The sequence below is a fragment of the Plectropomus leopardus genome, chromosome 23, assembly GCF_026936395.1.
Source record: "Plectropomus leopardus strain MGB_pleo_1.0 chromosome 23, ASM2693639v1, whole genome shotgun sequence".
In the NCBI taxonomy this organism is placed as follows: Eukaryota; Metazoa; Chordata; class Actinopteri; order Perciformes; family Serranidae; genus Plectropomus; species Plectropomus leopardus.
This window is the reverse complement of record NC_142198.1, coordinates 24,105,001-24,124,147: the sequence shown is the minus strand read 5'-3', so window position 1 is coordinate 24,124,147 and position 19,147 is coordinate 24,105,001. Positions and strand designations below refer to the sequence as shown.

The 19,147-nt window shown below is 46.2% G+C and overlaps 3 protein-coding genes and 1 long non-coding RNA gene across 4 annotated transcripts in view; 1 reads left to right on the top strand and 3 right to left on the bottom strand.

Annotated features, from left to right (window-relative positions):
- The window catches only part of camta2 (calmodulin binding transcription activator 2), a 30,105-nt gene extending 18,392 nt beyond the window's left edge, over positions 1–11,713 (bottom strand). The window contains 18 exon segments of the mRNA XM_088073387.1: positions 1,303–1,437; positions 1,802–1,928; positions 2,256–2,378; positions 2,381–2,799; positions 2,802–2,853; positions 3,127–3,430; positions 3,432–3,699; positions 3,702–3,791; positions 3,794–4,101; positions 6,347–6,548; positions 6,713–6,841; positions 7,297–7,444; positions 7,708–7,779; positions 8,452–8,587; positions 8,954–9,021; positions 9,180–9,283; positions 10,706–10,797; positions 11,639–11,713. Of these exon segments, the coding sequence (XP_087929513.1) occupies positions 1,303–1,437; positions 1,802–1,928; positions 2,256–2,378; positions 2,381–2,799; positions 2,802–2,853; positions 3,127–3,430; positions 3,432–3,699; positions 3,702–3,791; positions 3,794–4,101; positions 6,347–6,548; positions 6,713–6,841; positions 7,297–7,444; positions 7,708–7,779; positions 8,452–8,587; positions 8,954–9,021; positions 9,180–9,283; positions 10,706–10,739 (2,719 nt within the window). The 5' untranslated portion in view covers positions 10,740–10,797; positions 11,639–11,713.
- The window catches only part of LOC148185813 (uncharacterized), a 60,308-nt gene continuing 42,781 nt past the window's right edge, over positions 1,621–19,147 (top strand). The window contains exon 1 of the long non-coding RNA XR_015775694.1: positions 1,621–1,671. This is a non-coding gene — a long non-coding RNA (uncharacterized LOC148185813). The remainder of the gene's footprint in view (positions 1,672–19,147) is intronic.
- LOC148185816 (stress-associated endoplasmic reticulum protein 1) lies at positions 12,573–16,621 on the bottom strand. Its single transcript, XM_088073580.1, has 3 exons — positions 16,401–16,621; positions 14,898–14,973; positions 12,573–13,805 (listed from the first exon to the last, which is right to left on the bottom strand). The coding sequence occupies exons 1-3, from the start codon at positions 16,482–16,484 to the stop codon at positions 13,765–13,767; spliced, it is 201 nt and encodes a 66-aa protein (XP_087929706.1). The 5' UTR covers positions 16,485–16,621; the 3' UTR covers positions 12,573–13,764.
- nppcl2 (natriuretic peptide C-like 2) overlaps positions 16,801–19,147 on the bottom strand; it is a 6,506-nt gene continuing 4,159 nt past the window's right edge. The window contains exon 3 of the mRNA XM_088073578.1: positions 16,801–18,414. Within this exon, the coding sequence (XP_087929704.1) occupies positions 18,112–18,414 (303 nt within the window). The 3' untranslated portion in view covers positions 16,801–18,111. The remainder of the gene's footprint in view (positions 18,415–19,147) is intronic.

The window sequence follows — 19,147 nt, the reverse complement described above, 5'->3', positions numbered from 1 at the left end:
ACCATCCCTCCTTCTGTCTGTCTCTGTGTCTCTTTGTCTGTCCCTCTGTGTGTGTCCCTGTTTGTGTCCCTGTGTGTGCGGTGATGTCACTCTATCTAAAATTGTGATGACGAGCTGATGAGAGACGCTACACAGATTCAACAAACACACACACACACACACACTCACACTCACACTCACACACACACACACACACTCACACTCACACACACACACACACACACACACACACACTCACACACACACACTCACACTCATACTCACTCACACACACACTCTCACACACACACACACACACACACACACACTCACACTCACACACACACACCCCCCCACACACACACTCACACTCACACTCACACACACACACACACACACACACACTCACACACACACTCACACACACACACACACTCACACTCACACTCACACACTCACACTCACACTCACACTCATACTCACTCACACACACACACTCACACACACACACACACACACACACACACACACACACACTCACAGAGAGCAGGCTGAGCGGGCGTGCGGGGACCAACAAGTTAAAAAGAGAGAGAGAGAGAGAGACGGAGCAGCGAGGCATGCTGGGAAACCCAGTGAGGGCGGGAGCAGGGAGACGGCCTGTGATTGGTCGATGAGTCTGTCAATCAAAGGCCAGAGTCAGAAATAGCAGCTGATGACTGAGAGAGAGTTTCCAGGTGATGACAGCGGAAAACAGCTCCAGCTCATCAATCACACTCTGAGAGGGACACACAGGGGACACAGAGGGACAGGGACAGTGGGACACGCCCAGAGGGACACAGACAGACACCATGTTGTGTCTCTGTCCTCACACCATGTTTATCAGTCTCTATTTGTCTCCATGTCTTCACTGTGTCTTTAAAAAACATTCTGAAAAAGTTTGTTTTTTGGCAATTTTTTGTTTTTATTTTTTCCTAAAAATGTTTGGCAATTTGTTTTTGGTTTTTTTGCACAGTTTCTTGTGAATATTTATTTCTGCATTTTTTCTTAAAAATTGTTATTTTTATAAATATTTTTGGAAATATCTTAAAATAATAATCTTAATAGAGAAATAGAGGAGAGAAGAGGAGCAGGAGGAGCAGGAGGAGGAGGAGGAGGAGCAGGAGGAACAGGAGGAGCAGGAGGAACAGGAGGAGCAGGAGGAACAGGAGAAGCAGGAGGAACAGGAGGAGCAGGAGGAGGAGGAAGAGGAGAGGAGCAGGAGGAGCAGGAGGAGGAGGAGGAGAGGAGCAGGAGGTGATGCGTGGTGTAGGAGTGAGCTCTGACCGTCCAGTGAGAGCCAGTCGAGCTGCGAGCTGGGCAGAGAGCTGGCGTTTCTCGCTCGGTACTCGAACAGAACCGAAGAGGACACCGAACCTCCGGACTCCAGGACCTGCAGACACACCAGACCGGCCTCGTGGGCTGCAACAGAGACACACAGTCCATCAGTGTCCCCACACACCGTCTGTCCTCTGTGTGTGTCTGTGTGTGTGTGTGTGTGTGTGTCTGTGTGTGTGTGTGCATGTGTGTATGTGAATGTGTGTGTGTGTGTGTGTGCATGTGTGTGTGCGTGTGTATGTGTGTCTGTGTGTGCGTGTATGTGTGTGTCTGTGTGTGTGTGTGTGTGTGTGTGTGTGTGTGTGTGTGTGTGTGTGTGTGCATGTGTGTGTGCGTGTGTATGTGTGTCTGTGTGTGCGTGTATGTGTGTGTCTGTGTGTGTGTGCATGTGTGTGTGTGTGTGTGTGTGTTTTTGTGTGTGCGTGTGTGTGTGTGTGTGTGTGTTTACCTGGGCAGTAGCAGCGCAGGACTCCAGGTTGGATGAGTGAGGCGGGGACGGTGCTCTGATCGAAGACACACGAGTATCGACCCGACAGCTCGCTCCACGGCCCTGTGATCAATACTTTGACACCTCCCTGCACACACACACACACACACACACACACACACACACACACACACACACACAGGGCTGTTCAGATTACACACTCATATGAAGCCTGCATTTATGAATCCGGACTGAGGACTCACAGACAGCAGAGTGAGACGAAGGACGGTGCTGTCCCCCGGTGGACAGACATCCAAACATCACTCCGTTTATCATATCAATAATTATTCATTCAACTGTTTTTTTAAAAATATCAATCGAAATTTTTTGTTGACTTCGAAATGTGCGGGGAAAAAAAGGCAATATTTGGACTGATTGACAGACTGATTGATTGATTGATTGATTGATTGATTACCTCGGGGTAGGACCACTCCGGGGAGAAGTCTGTGATGGAGGCGAGGGGGGAGGAGGAGGAGGGCAGCGGGTGAGGAAACGGGAGGAAGGAGGAGGAGGGAGGGCTGGGGGGCACCATGTAAGCGCCACGCCCGCCGGGAACACGGCTGGGTTTGGTGTGGCGGCGGCAGTCACGGCGGCGGTGGTGTGAGCGGCGACGGGATTGGCCTCCTCGGTGATGAGGTCAGAGATGAGGTCGGGGAACTGGCTGTCGAAGGAGATGTCGAGCTCCTCCCCTCCGCGCTCGCAGGGCTCCGCCTCCTCCTCCAGCTGCGTGTCCATGCTGGCGTCCTCCGAGTCGTAGCCCCGCCGACTCTCCTCCTTCACCCGCACAGGCGCCGTCGCCAGCTGAGCCGTGTCCATGGCAACGGCAGTGGAGGTGGAGTCAGGCACGGGCAGGAGGTGTCCCGGGAACGCCCGGCGACAGTCCGTCGGCGGTCGCCGCTTCTGATTGGTCAGCTGGGCGGGATGGCTCACTGTGTCCTGACACACCAGGAGCAGCGAGAGGCGCTGCTTCCTGTCTGTTGCTGTGGAGACAAGCAGGAGGAGGCGTGGCTCGTCTGAATCACAGGAAGAAAGAAAGAGAGAAGGCGGATTAAGACGACCTTTGACTACGGGAGCCCTAAGGGTCAAAACACATCAACATTTACCAAAACAAAACAGTGTTGCTGGTAATGTTTCCCAAAACGTTGTAATAGCAGGACTACTTTTGTTTCGTTTTGGTGAATGTTTTGTTTTATTAAAGATTTCGTTTTGGTAAACGTTTTGACTGTCAGGGCCGTCCATGTATCATTCCGCTGATGAAAATAGTCCCTGGGAGATTTCGAACTCACCTGCAGCAGAGCCAGCTTAGTGGGCGGAGCACTGCCTTCATCATCATCATCATCATCATCATCGTCGTCATCATCATCATCATCTCGCTGCTCCTTCACCTCCTCCTCCACCTGCGCCTCCTCCTGCCTCCCCTGCTCCTCCAGAGTGCTTAGTTCCAGGCATAGGGGGAGGAGGGGGGGCGGCACAGAGGAGGTGGGGGACAGGGAGAGGGAAGGGGGGATGGCGGCGGAGGAGGAGGAGGGGGGAAGAGTCGTGTCCCTCCTGTCGGCCTCAGAGGAAGAGGAGAGGGAGGAGAGTGAGGAGGGGGGAGACAGAGGAGGGAGGGGTGGAGGTGGGAGAGAGGAGAGAGGCGAGGGAGGGGGAGAGGGGAGGAAGAGGAGCAGAGGACCGGGAGGGGTGGAGGAGGAGGGGAGGCGGGCCACCGTATGTCTGACCCTGTTTGGGGGAGTTGAGAAAGGAGTCGGGGTCAAAGGCCGGGGAGGGACGTGGGAGGCGAGGCGGCGAGGGGTGGATGGTGGGGAGGCGGTGGCGGAGGGGAGGCGAGCAGAGCGAGGAAGAGGTGTTGGAGGAGGAGGGGTGAGGAGCAGGCCTCCAATAACGGGGAGGGAGGAGGGTGAGGGAGGCGTGGCCACGCCCAGGCGCCCGGCTGCAGGCGGAGGGAGGAGGGCGTGGGTGAGGAGGGGGGGGGGGTTGAGGAGGGCCCACTGGCAGGAGGCGGGAGGGCAGGGGAGAGCAGCAACTGTCCGGAGCGGGTGAGCGACAGGCTCCGCCCCGGCCCCGCCTCCTCGCCGCCTCCCGCTCCTGGCCCCTGGCCCCCTCTACCCGCGATGCTGGTGGTCGTTGCCATGACGAGCACGGCGTTCTGGGGTAGCGCCACCGTCGTCAGATTGCCGCGGCCATCGCTGTAGAAGCTGTTGCCGTGGTTACCCATGGTGATGGTGGCTCTGTGCGGCTGAGGAGGAGACGAAGCCGAGCTGCTGCGGCAAAACGCACACACACAGACACACACACAAACCTTAAAAAACTTCGCCTTCACAAATATGTCTATTTAAAAAAAACATCTGTGTGAACGTCTGTGAACGTCTGTGTGAACGTCTGTGTGAACGTCTGTGTGAACGTCTGTGAACGTCTGTGTGAACGTCTGTGTGAACATCTGTGAACATCTGTGTGAACGTCTGTGAACGTCTGTGTGAACGTCTGTGTGAACATCTGTGAACGTCTGTGTGAACGTCTGTGTGAACGTCTGTGAACATCTGTGAACATCTGTGTGAACGTCTGTATAAACGTCTGTGTGAACGTCTGTGAACGTCTGTGTGAACGTCTGTATAAACGTCTCTGAACGTCTGTGTGAACGTCTGTGAACGTCTGTGAACGTCTGTATAAACGTCTGTGTGAACGTCTGTATAAACGTCTGTGTGAACGTCTGTGTGAACGTCTGTATAAACGTCTGTGTGAACGTCTGTGTGAACGTCTGTGTGAACGTCTGTGTGAACGTCTGTATAAACGTCTCTGTGAACGTCTGTGTGAACATCTGTGTGAACGTCTGTGTGAACGTCTGTGAACGTCTGTGAACGTCTGTGTGAACATCTGTGTGAACGTCTGTATAAACGTCTGTGTGAACATCTGTGAACATCTGTGTGAACGTCTGTATAAACGTCTGTGTGAACGTCTGTGAACGTCTGTGTGAACGTCTGTGTGAACGTCTGTGTGAACGTCTGTGAACGTCTGTGTGAACGTCTGTGTGAACGTCTGTGTGAACGTCCGTGAACGTCCGTGAACGTCTGTGTGAACGTCTGTGTGAACGTCTGTGTGAACGTCTGTGTGAACGTCTGTGAACGTCTGTGAACGTCTGTGAACGTCTGTGTGAACGTCTGTGTGAACGTCTGTGTGAACGTCCGTGAACGTCTGTGTGAACGTCCGTGTGAACGTCTGTGTGAACGTCTGTGTGAACGTCTGTGAACGTCTGTGTGAACGTCTGTGTGAACGTCTGTGAACGTCTGTGTGAACATCTGTGTGAACGTCTGTGTGAACGTCTGTGTGAACGTCTGTGTGAACGTCTGTGAACGTCTGTGTGAACGTCTGTGTGAACGTCTGTGTGAACGTCTGTGAACGTCTGTGTGAACGTCTGTGTGAACGTCTGTGTGAACGTCTGTGTGAACGTCTGTGTGAACGTCTGTGAACGTCTGTGTGAACGTCTGTGTGAACGTCTGTGTGAACATCTGTGTGAACGTCTGTGTGAACGTCTGTGTGAACGTCTGTGAACGTCTGTGTGAACGTCTGTGTGAATGTCTGTGTGAGTGTCCGTGAACGTCTGTGTGAACATCTGTGAACGTCTGTGAACGTCTGTGAACGTCTGTGTGAACGTCTGTATAAACGTCTGTGTGAACGTCTGTGTGAACGTCTGTGTGAACGTCTGTGAACGTCTGTGTGAACGTCTGTGTGAACGTCTGTGTGAACGTCTGTGTGAACGTCCGTGTGAACGTCTGTGTGAACGTCTGTGTGAACGTCCGTGTGAACGTCCGTGTGAACGTCCGTGTGAACGTCTGTGAACGTCTGTGTGAACGTCTGTGTGAACGTCTGTGTGAACATCTGTGTGAACGTCTGTGTGAACGTCTGTGTGAACGTCTGTGTGAACGTTTGTGAACGTCTGTGTGAACGTCTGTGTGAACGTCTGTGTGAACGTCTGTGTGAACGTCTGTGTGAACGTCTGTGAACGTCTGTGTGAACGTCTGTGTGAACGTCTGTGTGAACGTCTGTGTGAACGTCCGTGAACGTCTGTGTGAACGTCTGTGTGAACGTCTGTATGAACGTCTGTGTGAACATCTGTGTGAATGTCTGTGTGAGCGTCTGTGTGAACGTCCGTGAACGTCTGTGTGAACGTCTGTGTGAACGTCCGTGAACGTCTGTGTGAACATCTGTGAACGTCTGTGAACGTCTGTGAACGTCTGTGTGAACGTCTGTGTGAACGTCTGTATAAACGTCTGTGTGAACGTCTGTGTGAACGTCTGTGTGAACGTCTGTATAAACGTCTGTGTGAACGTCTGTGTGAACGTCTGTGTGAACGTCTGTGTGAACGTCTGTGTGAACGTCTGTGTGAACGTCTGTGTGAACGTCTGTGTGAACGTCCGTGAACGTCTGTGTGAACGTCTGTGTGAACGTCTGTGTGAACGTCTGTGTGAACGTCTGTATGACCTGCAGCTTCCTGTGTGGGGGACTCACGTGGACGAGGGGCAGGGGGACGAGGCGGGGCTGCTCTGAGCCTGCAGGTGGGGCAGTTTGGCTTCTCCTCCCCTCCCTGCCCCCCCCCCCTCAGAGGACAGAGGGGGGGGGGTGGGTCTGCAGGAGGAGGGGGGCAGTTTGGGGGAGATGATGCGATGCTTGGTGCTGTTACAGCGGTGAGGAATGTTCACTCCTGAAGAGACTGCACACACACACACACACACACACACACACACACACACACACACACACATACACACACACACGCACACACACACACACACACGGGCCTTCAGTTTTTTTCCTCACAGTGACGTCAGAGTGATGTCAGAGTGATGTCAGAGTGATGTCACGGCGGTGCGTTACCCTGGGCCGTGTTACAGAGGCAGGCGTGAGTACGCGGCTGAGGTTTGGTTCTCTGTCGGTCCAGAATGTGCTGAACGAGCTCCTCGATACTGAAATCACCCGAACCCACCGAGCACTTCATACTGTGAACTGATGACACACAGACACCACACGTTAACACGGGTAAACACAGCAAACAAACAAACTACACGACAAACACGACCAACTACACGACAAACTACACGTCAAACACAACAAACTACATGTCAAACATGACAAACTACACGTTAAACACAACAAACTACATGTCAAACACAACAAATTACAAGTCAAACACGACAAAATACATGTCAAACATGACAAACTACACGTTAAACACAACAAACTACATGTCAAACACAACAAATTACAAGTCAAACACGACAAAATACATGTCAAACATGACAAACTACACGATAAACACAACAAACTACATGTCAAACACATCAAACTACACGTCAAACATGACAAACTTAACATGTCAAACTCTACAAAGTACACGGATCATACATGTGAACATGCAACAGCACAGTGAGCATGAATGAGACACGCGTGTTGGTACGTACACATGGGCTTCAGCTGGTTCAGCAGGTCGTCTCGGCTCCACCTCACGCTGTCATGGCGGTCAGCCACGGCACACAGCAACGGACTGCATTTCCCAGAATCCTCCAGGGACGGCACGTTCAGGTAGTGGACCAGCACGATGTCTGGGTTCTGTCATTGATAAATCAGAGGTATTGATGAGCGATCGGTTCGGTGTGTCACAGATGTATCAGAGGTATTGATGAGTGATCGGTTCGGTGTGTCACAGATGTATCAGAGGTATTGATGAGCGATCGGTTCGGTGTGTCACAGATGTATCAGAGGTATTGATGAGCGATCGGTTCGGTGTGTCACAGATGTATCAGAGGTATTGATGAGTGATCGGTTCGGTGTGTCACAGATGTATCAGAGGTATTGATGAGTGATCGGCTGACCTGCAGCAGCCAGTAGCATCGTCTGTGGAATGTTGGCACGATGGAGGAATGGACGTAGCAGCCGTACAGGCACTGCAGACAGAGGGAGGCGTGTCAGGTTACTCTGTAAGCACTGCGGAGGGAATTATGTTTTGAATTTTGGCTTTGGGGAGGGCAAACTACTTTAAATGGTTGAATGGTGTATTTTTCCATCAATTAAAAAAAAAAAGTATTTTAAAGCAACAGGCTTTCAAAAAAAACTTTTTATCCTGTGTATTTCTCTACTTTAAAACTCTGGGTTGATATTTTTCTTTAATTTGGGCATTTTCTTAGCCCTTATTTTTGGGTAATTTTTAATCACAAAAAAGGCAAGTTGTCTTTTCTTTAGATTTTTTTTTTGCTTTTTCCCCTTCAAAAATGGTATGTGATTTTTTTATTTTGGCTGATCACCAAAATGACACCAGTAATCACAGCCAGAAACAGTAAAATCAGAAATTATTCTTGGGCTTTCAAATTTGCAGCAGTTTTTGAACACATCATGCGTTATTATACAGGTTTGTATTATTCAGACTTTTCCAAAACCTTCTGGGTATATTTAGTTTTTCCAGGCCTGGAAATTGCTAGCTGCCAAATTTCGGACTTTTCCAGGTTATTCATGACCGTACAAACCCTGCACAGGAAATCTCTGTGAGGATATTTATGTTAAAAAGAGGTAGAGGCTGATGCAGAAACTCAGAATAATGAAATACGTGAATGTGCGCAGACCTCCATGCCCTGGACCTTCAGCTTCATGTGGTCCTCTCTCGTCGTTTTTCCATCCTTCCTTTTCTTCCAGCAGTATCCGTCCTTCCTGTACTTCACCTTCTTCCTGTTGTACAGGATGATGCTGCCGTTCTTCGGCCTGAAACACCGAAAACAACCAGCCGAGTCATCAGGTGTGAACGGGCTCGGTCTGAGTCATCAGGTGTGAACGGGCTCGGTCTGAGTCATCAGGTGTGAACGGGCTCGGTCTGAGTCATCAGGTGTGAACGGGTTCAGTCTGAGTCATCAGGTGTGAACAAGCTCAGTCTTAATCATCAGGTGTGAACGGGCTCAGTCTGAGTCATCACGTGTGAATGGGCTCAGTTTGAGTCATCAGGTGTGAACAAGCTCAGCCTGAATCATCAGGTGTGAACGGGCTCAGTCTGAGTCATCAGGTGTGAAGGGGCTCAGTCTGAGTCATCAGGTGTGAACGGGCTCGGTCTGAGTCATCAGGTGTGAATGTTACCTGGTTTTCAGGCTGCAGGAGAGCCACTCATCATGTCTGTCGAATGAAATCAGGTATGAAGCGATCTCCTGCAAACACAGAAACAGAAAAGCAGTCGAGGTTTGCAGGTTTGCACACTTTCTTTAAAAATCACCAAAATCACAGAATTCATCAGCCAGAAAGTGTAAACACAGAAATGATCGTCGAGTTTTCACATTTTGTTCCTGAGTGACGCCGACTGACTGACCTCGTTAGTGTTCCACCTGAGCCGCTCGTTAGGCAGACTGGACAAACGAGGGAGACACTCCAACAGCTTGTTAGGAAGAAACACCTTCCTCTGTCCTTTGTTCTCTGCACACACACACGCACGCACGCACGCACAGACACACACACACGCACGCACGCACGCACGCACGCACAGACACACACGCACGCACACCCACACACGCACCCACGCACACCCACACACACACACACGCACCCACACACAGACACACACACATGCACGCACGCATGCACAGACACACACGCACGCACGCACGCACAGACACACACGCACGCACGCACGCACACACGCACAGACACGCACACACGCACGCACGCACAGACACGCACGCACACACACACGCACAGAAACACACACAGTGTTTACATTATGAGTTATTTCTAGGGTCACCTCTGAATTTAGAGAGGTCGTTCTATGTGACAAAAGCCAAATGCGCAATACTACTACTAATAATAATAATGGTAATAATTTCAATAATAATAATAATAATAATAATAATAATAATAAATATATCACAGTATAAGGATATGAGTGTGTTCAGTGGGCGACACGGCCGTGTGAACCTCAAAGAGCATTATCCCGTCCATACCACGGTCACTTACTAAAGAAACAACAATTAACAATATTCAATTATATTTTTAGTTTTTTTCGATAAAACTTTACAGTTTTTTCACCAATCATAACTCAGTTTCCCCGGTAACAGCTGCGGGTCTGACTAACACCTGGAGCCGTCAGAAACATTACTCACTGCTGCAGGAACCTCAGATACGACGTCACAACCCGAAATATTATTTAATGCCAGCAAGATTCAGAGTCAATAACCAACCACCAGAAGAAGAGCCAAACAAAACATGTGGCGGTTTGTTTCTCCTCAAAACAAAGAAAACAGAAGAAACAAAGGGGTTTTCCTTCAAAAATGTTTGGGCAGCGTTTTCTCTTCTATCAGAAACTGTTACAGATATGTTTTTGGGCTTTTTCACTGCCTTTATTTGATAGGACAGATTTAGCATAAAAGGCAGAAACTTTACAAACAGAAATTATCATTGGATTTTTTAACACCTCTTGTGTTATTATACAGGTTTGTGAAACAAAATTCAATGACTTTCCAAAACTGTCAGTTTATACTTGGTTTTCCACGATTCACTTAGCACTCATGCTAATAATGTAATACACTACAATACACTATAACATGATGTAATTTATTATAACATGATAGAATATATTTTAATTTGGGAAAGTTGAAACAATAAGATGTTTGAAACGAAAATCGATGTTTTTACTTCAGGAAAAGTTTAATAACATATTTCTTTGTTGCTATGAGACCAGAACACCCAGTCAGCTTCGACACAGGCAGCAAAACGACATCTCCATGGCAACAGATACACCAACAGCAACAAGGACGTCACTTTGGACGATGACAATGCAAAGCGATGACATCACCTCTGTGACGTCATCAGTCTGCAGGTACAGGTGAGAATGGGACTGACCTGTCTCCGTGGAAACCATCTCCTTGTTGCTCATGGCGACGAGTCCATGCAGGATGAGTCTCACACAACACACGGCCGCCCACACTGCCCCTCTGCACACACACACACACACACACACACACACAGTCTGATCAACAGAGAAAACACACTCCTTCAATAGCTGCATGTTGCCTAGCAACAGCTGAATATGCCAGCACTTTAAATGCTGTGTGTGTGTGTTCATAACTGACTGTACATCGGTGTGTTAAGTTACGTAACACTTTCAATTTTTACACACAAACAGCTCTGCGTGTGTGTGTGTGATCATGGCGTGTATGTGATCAAGGTGTGTGTGTATGTGATCAAGGTGTGTGTGTGTGTGTGTGTGATCATGGTGTGTATGTGATCAATGTGTGTGTTTGTGTGGGATCATGGTGTGTGTGCGTGTGTGTGAACGTGTGTGTTTGTGTTTGTGTACATCTCTAAACACACACTGACGGCTGTCATTAGCGCGCTCCCTGGTCTCCGGGAGGCCGCGCTCAGACCGCGGGCTCGCCTAGCCGCTGCGGCCGCCTCCCGGAGCCTCTCTCCCGGCTAAACGCGCTTAGTTTGTCCCGGCCCGCTCGGCTGGTTAACCCTGGAGCTGCCGTTATGTCGGTGGTACCCGGTGACAGAGTTCACCGGCCGGCCGCGAGCCCTCGGCGGCTCGTACTGAAGCGGACAGCGGGTTAATTCTCGGATGTTTAAATCATGTTTAAGGTGTTTAGCCGCGGAGCTAGCCGGCTAGGCTAACGGCAGCTCCGAGCTGCAGGGCTCTCCCCGCGGCTTTACCCGGGCCGGTCAGCGCGGGTCGGCCCGGGGAGCGCCCAGACAGTGACCCGGGTTAAATGACAGCAGACAGGACGGGACAGGAGGGGTTAAAACAGGCAAAACAGGCAGTTAAAGCTCCTTTACCTTCCGCCTTCAGCACAGCCGCCATCTTCTCTCTGTGACGTCACTGCGTAGCTACGAGGGAGGCGACGTAAAGGGGGGGGGGGCTGCTTTTCCAGGACTTTTCCAGGACTTTTCCTCCTTTTCCTTTTACTTACAATGTGTTGATTTATGAAGATTTTTTGACAATTTCTTTTTTCTTGAAAAAATATTCGGCGTTATTATTTGTAAAGAAAAACATTTGGTGATTTTTGTTTTTTTACGTGAAGAAAAGGTTTTGGCAAATACATTTCCTTCTTACATAAAGAAAAAGTGTTCACACTTGTTTTCTTTAAACATTTCCAGCAAATTTTATAGAATTTTCTTTTGTTTCAAAAACTTTTAGGCAATTTAATTTGGGATATAATTTTGGGGGGGATTTTAAAAGAAAAAAGTCTTTTTTGTGAGGAATATTTAGCAATTGGTGATTTTTTCCCTTAAAATGTTTATATAAATGTTTAATTGTAATATCTTTCAAATTCATTGAAATATACATTTGGTGACTTATTTTTTTTCTTTAAAAATATTTTGGGTTTTTTTTTCCTAAACATTTTAGTTTTATTTCCAAAAAAAACTTGAGACTTTTATCGAAAATAAGTGGCAATATTTTTTTCTTTAAAGTTTTAGACCTTAGCAGGAGAAAAGTCACAATTTTTTGCACTTTTTTTCCATTTAAAATTTTTTGGTGATTTTTGAAGAAAACTTGCCAAAACCAACGGGCCTGCAGGTCTCAGAAATGTTTTCCATAAAAATCACCAAATATAACACCATTCAAATACAGCATGTGTTATTATTCAGGTTGGTGACACAAATTCCAGGTACTTTCAAGGTTTTCCATGACCGTACAGACCCTGGAAATGAGTGTTGTAGTTAGTGTTTGGTGTCTGGCTGCACAGAGGACACACACATCAGAGGCCAGTAGAGAAAAATATCTGAGGTTTATTTTTTTGTATAAAAGCGGAGCGCGTCGTCTCTCTGACTGCTTCAGCTTCCAACACAAAACCAACATCTGCTGCAGAAACTCGCCGCGCTGCAGCCAACTGCAGCCGCGCTGCAGCTCCCAGCTGAAATTTGAACTTTTCTTCATGTGAAGATTTAAAGGAGCAAACTGCAGAGTTTTAACTCGTCAGATTCACACTCAGAGTTTTAGATTTTAACATTTGAATCTTTGCAGGCGTTGAAAACAAATCAGACTTTGACCGTTTACTCGACCTAAAACAGGAAATCATTTCATCAGTTTCCTGTCGATCGTGTCGACAGTCCCGTTTCTGCGTCATGACTTTTATTTTGACAGTCTGCGCTGAGAGGAGTGTTCCTCTCACGGCGCTGAAGCTCAGACTGCGACTCCGGATCATTTCTGTCGAGCTCTGAATTGTTTGACAACTATGTTAAAAAAAAAAGTCAAAGTTTTTCAAAGAAAAAATGCAAAGAAACAAAAATCACCAAAAACTTTTTAAGTAAAACAATTGCAGATCTCCAAATATTCTAATTAAAAAAATGCTTTTTTTTCCTTAAAAAATAAATAAAAACGAATCGCTGAAAATGTTAATGAAAAATAAGTTTCCAAAACTGTGTAGAGGACGTATAATACAGCAGGACCGAGCTGCTGAACAAAACATTAAACGGAGCCAGAGTGACGAGCCACGCCTCCGGCTGTTCGTTCGTTTGTTTGTTTGTTTGTTTGTTTGTTTGTTTGTTTGTTGACAGATCAACAAACACAGACAGGAAGACATCACTGTTTCAGCCGTCTGCTCCTTTAAATCAGCTGATCTCAGCTCAGAGGAACTTCAGCGAGACGAACAGCAGAGATCAACAACAACAACCAACAGGAATCAATAACCAATCAATGACCAATAACCAATAACCGACAACCGACAACCAATAACCAATAACCAATAACCAATAACCAATAACCAATAACCAGTATCTGACCAGCTTCATCCAGAACAAAGAGAGTAAAAAAACACAGAAGAAGAACCAGCTCAGATTAAACTCCACAGGAACAACAGTGTGTGTGTGTGTGTGTGTGTGTGTGTGTGTGTGTGTGTGTGTGTGTGTGTGTGTGTGTGTGGTCATGTATCAGGATTCGGCTCCTCCAGGGTCAAAGGTCATCACATGCCCTGCCTGATGCTCTGGATGATCTGGAAGATGGCTGCAGGAAACACACACGAAATAAAAAAATAAAGAGAGAGAATATTCACACACACACACACACACACACACACACACACACACGCACACACACACACACACACACACACACTTAGGGCTCACATTTTTACCAACAACTGATGCTGGTGATTTTTTGTTTTGTTTTTCTTTTGAATATTTCTGCCTTTTATTCCCTTTAAGTTTAGTTTTATTCTTTAAAAGCTTCTGTTTTTTTCTTTAATCATTTTATTCAAGAAAAACTTTAATCCTTTATTTTTCTTTCAAATTTTTTTTTTATTTGGGAGGATTTTTAAAGCAAAACTATTTGGCGAATCTTTTTTGCAATTTCTTTTCTTGCCAATCTTTGAAGAAAAAATGTTGCTTTTTTTCCTTTTGAGATTTTTCTGTAATTTTTTTTTCTTTAACTTGTCCCATTAATCCAGCGTCAATCGGGCTCTACTTTCTCTCTGGCTGTGATTTTGAACAAACATTGCGACTTTGTCCGTAAAAGGAAAGACGGCGTGATGACAGCAGAGGAGTTCAGGTCTCCATGACAACAGCTTCCTGTCTGCCTCATCAGATTAAACACTTCCTCTGCACTCAGCCGTCTTTACGCACACGTCAGCTCCACATATTCACGTGTTTTTGTGACAAACGGAGCAGGAACTTTACTTTTTTTTAGAAATGTAAAAATTGTTTCATTAAAAAATGATTTTTTGTTCGGACGTTTGTTGAAACGCTGCAGGAAGGTTTCAGTCGGCGGTCAGAAGCGATTTTAACTTCTGTGTTTGGTCTGCTGGTCAGGACGAAACGCTCAAACACGTCTGATGCAAAAAAACACAGAGATCAGATCACGCCTGCCGCCGCCACGCTCAAAAAGACATTTCATCCTCCGAGTGGCTACAGCCTGAATCCACTGCAGCAGTGACGGCTCCTTCACAGAAAACAGCAAAACACTGAATATTCTGTGCATGTAAACAGTCAAATCTCACACTCACACACACACACACACACACACACACACACACACACACACACACACACACACACACACACACACACACAGGATGACACCTGAGCAGCTGAGACTCACCTGATCCACAAACCACGAAGACAAACAGAGCGAGCAGCCATGGACCCACCGGAGACTTCTCTTCATTTACAGGCCGCTGAAACACACACACAAACACACACACACACACACACACACACACACACACACACACACACAGACAGACAGACAGACACACACACACACACACAGGTCTGTGAGTGTGTGACGATGGTTCGTGAAAACTCTTTTGACAGCAGGTGAATCTGACGGCTGTAAAAACGTGAACATCTGAATATTTTCTGCTCGTTTTAAACTAAATCACAACGGTTTGTTGTAAAGGAAGATTTTTGGGGGATTTTTTTCTTACAAATTTGTTGTTGATTGTTCAAGAAAAAAATCCTTCAAGTTTTTTTCTTTTTAAATGTTACCATTTTTCTCTCTTTCTTTCTTTCCATTTGTTTGCATTTTTTTCAGAAAAGGGACATTTTCTTTGAAAAAGGAAAAAAATTGGGCCATTTTTTACTTGAATAAATGTTGGTGATATTTTAAGTCGTGCCTTCTTTAAAAGTCACAGAGAAAATGAAAGTTTTTTGTATTTTTTTTTAACCTTTTTTGAATTTTAGACGCTTTATAAAAAATAATTGTGGTGATGTTTTTTTGTCTTGAAACATTCTGGCTTTCATTGTTATAGTTTCTTGGAGATTTATAAGGTAAACATTTTGGCGACTGTCTTTGTTTGTTTGTGAAGAAACTCCTTCAGTTTTTCCTCTCTGTGGGTTTGGAAATCAGGAAGCAGGTTTCCTTAAAAATCACCAGAACGATGCCGTTTATTTTCACCAAAAACTGTAGAAACTGAACCTCTCTGAACCTCGAGCTCCTCTGAAAAACTGAATGATTTTTACACTTTACGTTACTTTCCCAGGCCTGGAAAATGAGATGGTGAAAGTCCATGACTTTTTCCAGGTTTTCCATGACCGTGGGAACCCTCCGCCCACCAGTGTTTACACCGGATGTGCCGGAGCAGCTCGCAAAAGTTGAAAAAAATCCCCAAAACCAAGTGTGAAAAGTGCAGCGTGTGAACGCTGGGGGGCAGACCGCCTCAGGGGGGGCAGACCGCCTCAGGGGGGCAGACCGCCTCAGGGGGGCAGAAAATCACATTAGATCTCTGAGCGGAGTTTGGCTGTTTCACTTCACTAACAGCCGACCTGTCCACCATCGACACATAATCAATATCAACATTTCATTAATAATCTTGAACAATAAGTCACTAAATGTTTTGTTTTTCTGCATCAAACCGGCTCAGTTGTTTAGATGCTAATGCTAATGTTAGCTCCGCCGATGCTAACAGCTAGCCGCTTCGCTGCTTTCAGCGTTCATTTTAAACTCTGATAATTAAACTGGATTAAAATATTGATCTGCTGTGATATGATATCGATCTGCTGTGATAACACGATCATCTCTGTGTAAAAAACATGAACAAACACCGGGCTGCTCGGCGGCTGTTAGCCGTTAGCCGTTAGCCGTTAGCCTGGCTGTCAGTACCGATGTCTTCTGGACGTGTCCCCGCTGTGTGATCGTCTTGCTGTGCCGCTCGTTCGCCACCTTCATCCGCTGCACCGCCGACATGTTTGAGGATTCAGCGCCGGGTGAGGACCGGGAGGACGGAGCGCCGGGACAGCCGGGAGACAGGACAGGTGCCGGAGAGAGGAGTCCCGCGGAGGAGAAGCTCTGCCGGGTTTGTTTCCGTGTTGACGAGCAGCTAGCTGTTAGCTCGAAGCTAACCGGACAGCTAGCCGTGAAGTCACTCCCCTCGTCACGTGACGGGGGCGGACCGCCCTCTAGTGGCGGGAAAAGAGAAAACACTTCATCGTACCAAAAATATAATATATAATAAAATCTACTGTTATTTTATATATGAGCAGGTGAAACAATCACTCGAGTAATCAATCAGTCGATTAACAGAAAAATAATTCACAACTATTTCGATAAATGTTAGAGTATTTGTCTGTGATTTGTCATTTTGAGTTTTGTTTTTTTGTTGATTTTTATTCTGATCTCGAGATTTCGTTTATAACTCTCAGTGTTGTTTTTTGTTTTTTATTTATATTTTAAGTTTTGGGGTTTGTTCTTGTCTTTTATTGTTTTAAAAATGATGTTGAGCTTGTGGGTGTTTTTTTCTATTTATTTTGTAAGATTTTAGTTTTGGGGTTTGTTTGTTTTTTTATTTTATTATATTGAGTTTTTGTTCTTTCTGCTGTTCCTTTATAATTTTTAGTGTTGGGTTTTGTTGTTTCTATATATATTTTGTAATAACTCTGTGTGTGTGTGTGTGTGTGTGTGTGTGTGTGTGTGTGTGTGTTCATACATTTTATTTGATTTTGGGAAAGGTTTTTTTTCATAATTTGGGGAGAGTGTTTTTGGAGTATGTTGTTTTATTTTTATTTTTTTTTGTCTTTTTTATGAAGATTTTTCTCTATTGTGTACTTTTATTTTAATACTTTAAGTAAACACTCCTGATATCGACTTTTACTCAGTAACTTTTTCAATGCAGGACTTTTGACAGTTTATTTACAGTATTTTTTCACAGTACTTTTACTTTAGTAAAAGATCTATCTATGAAGAATACTGATTGATCGGAGGGTCAGGAGCCTCTGGATCTCACCGCTTTTACTGTTCGGGGAAAATATTTGTTTGTCATTCTTTTGTTTTTTCGTGCTAAATTTTTTTGGGTGTTTTAGAAAGCAACATTTCAATAATGCCAACACATGGCTTCCATCTGCAAAGATTTTTTGCTGTTGTTTTTTAAATTCTTTGAAAAGTTTTTGGCAATTTTGATAGAAAACAATATGGAGGTGTTTTTTTTTTTGCTTCAAACATTTTTGTGATGTTTTTGTTAGAGGAGGTGAAACAGGAGCTTCTGTTTTCTCCTGCAGCGCCTCCTCTTCAAGACAAAATCACACATACAGACGACAGAGTTTCTCTTTTATTTTGATAGTTCCTGCACTCAGTCTGCAGCCAGTCCACACACACACACACACACACACACACACACACACACACACACACTCAGTGCTCTGCTGGCTGTTGAAGCCAGGGGTCAGAGGTCATCAGCAGGACATCCACCTGTGTCCTTCAGTCCTTGGTTAGTGTCCTTCCATCATGGAGTCTCTGAGGAGGTCAGAGGTCATGTGGGGTCAGCTCGAGGTCACCTGCAGTGACATCACAGTGATGCGTCTCCATGTTAACGGAGCGTCTAGCAGCCCAGGCCGCTGATGGAGCCGATGCGGTCCATCTTCATCCCGAAGCATCCTCGTCCTCCCATCATGGACTTCCTGCTGCGCCGCCTCATCCTCGCCTGCCGCTGCAGGAAGTCCAGAAAGAACCGCGGGACCGCCTCCCGCCCACCGGCCAATCCCCTTGCAGCGCCGCTGCGATGACTCACAGCCAGTTCCCTGGAGGGGGCGGGGTATCCAGCAGAGCCCTCTGTGATGTCATTGGGAGTGGGAGGGGCCAATATGAGAGAGGTGAGGTGAGAGCCGAACAAAGAGTGTAAGACCTGAGGAGAGACGTCAATATGTGTTTAACATGGGGTAACGTGTGTTTAACATGGGGTTAACGTGTGTTTAACATTAACATGTGTTTAACGTGTGTTTAACATTAATATGTGTTTGACGTGTGGTTAACGTGTTTAACGTGTGGTTAATGTATTTGTATTTAACACGTATTTATGATAATGGTGATGTGATGATGATGGTGGTGATGATGGTGATGATGATGATGGTGATGATGATGGTGATGATGATGGTGATGATGATGATGATGATGATGATGATGATGATGATGATGATGATGATGATGGTGATGATGGTGATGATGATGGTGACGATGATGATGATGATGATGATGATGATGGTGGTGATGATGTGATGATGATGATGATGATGGTGGTGATGATGTGATGATGGTGATGATTATGATGATAATGGCGGTGATGATGATGTGATGATGATGATGATGGTGGTGATGATGGTGATGATGATGATGATGGTGGTGATGATGGTGATGATGATGGTGATGATGATGATGATGATGATGGTGGTGGTGATGATGGTGATGATGATGATGGTGGTGATGTGATGATGGTGGTGATGATGGTGATGATGATGATGATGATGGTGATGATGATGGTGATGATGATGATGTGGTGATGATGGTGATGATGATGATGATGATGATGATGATAATGATGATGGTGGTATTGATGGTGATGATGATGATGATAATGATGA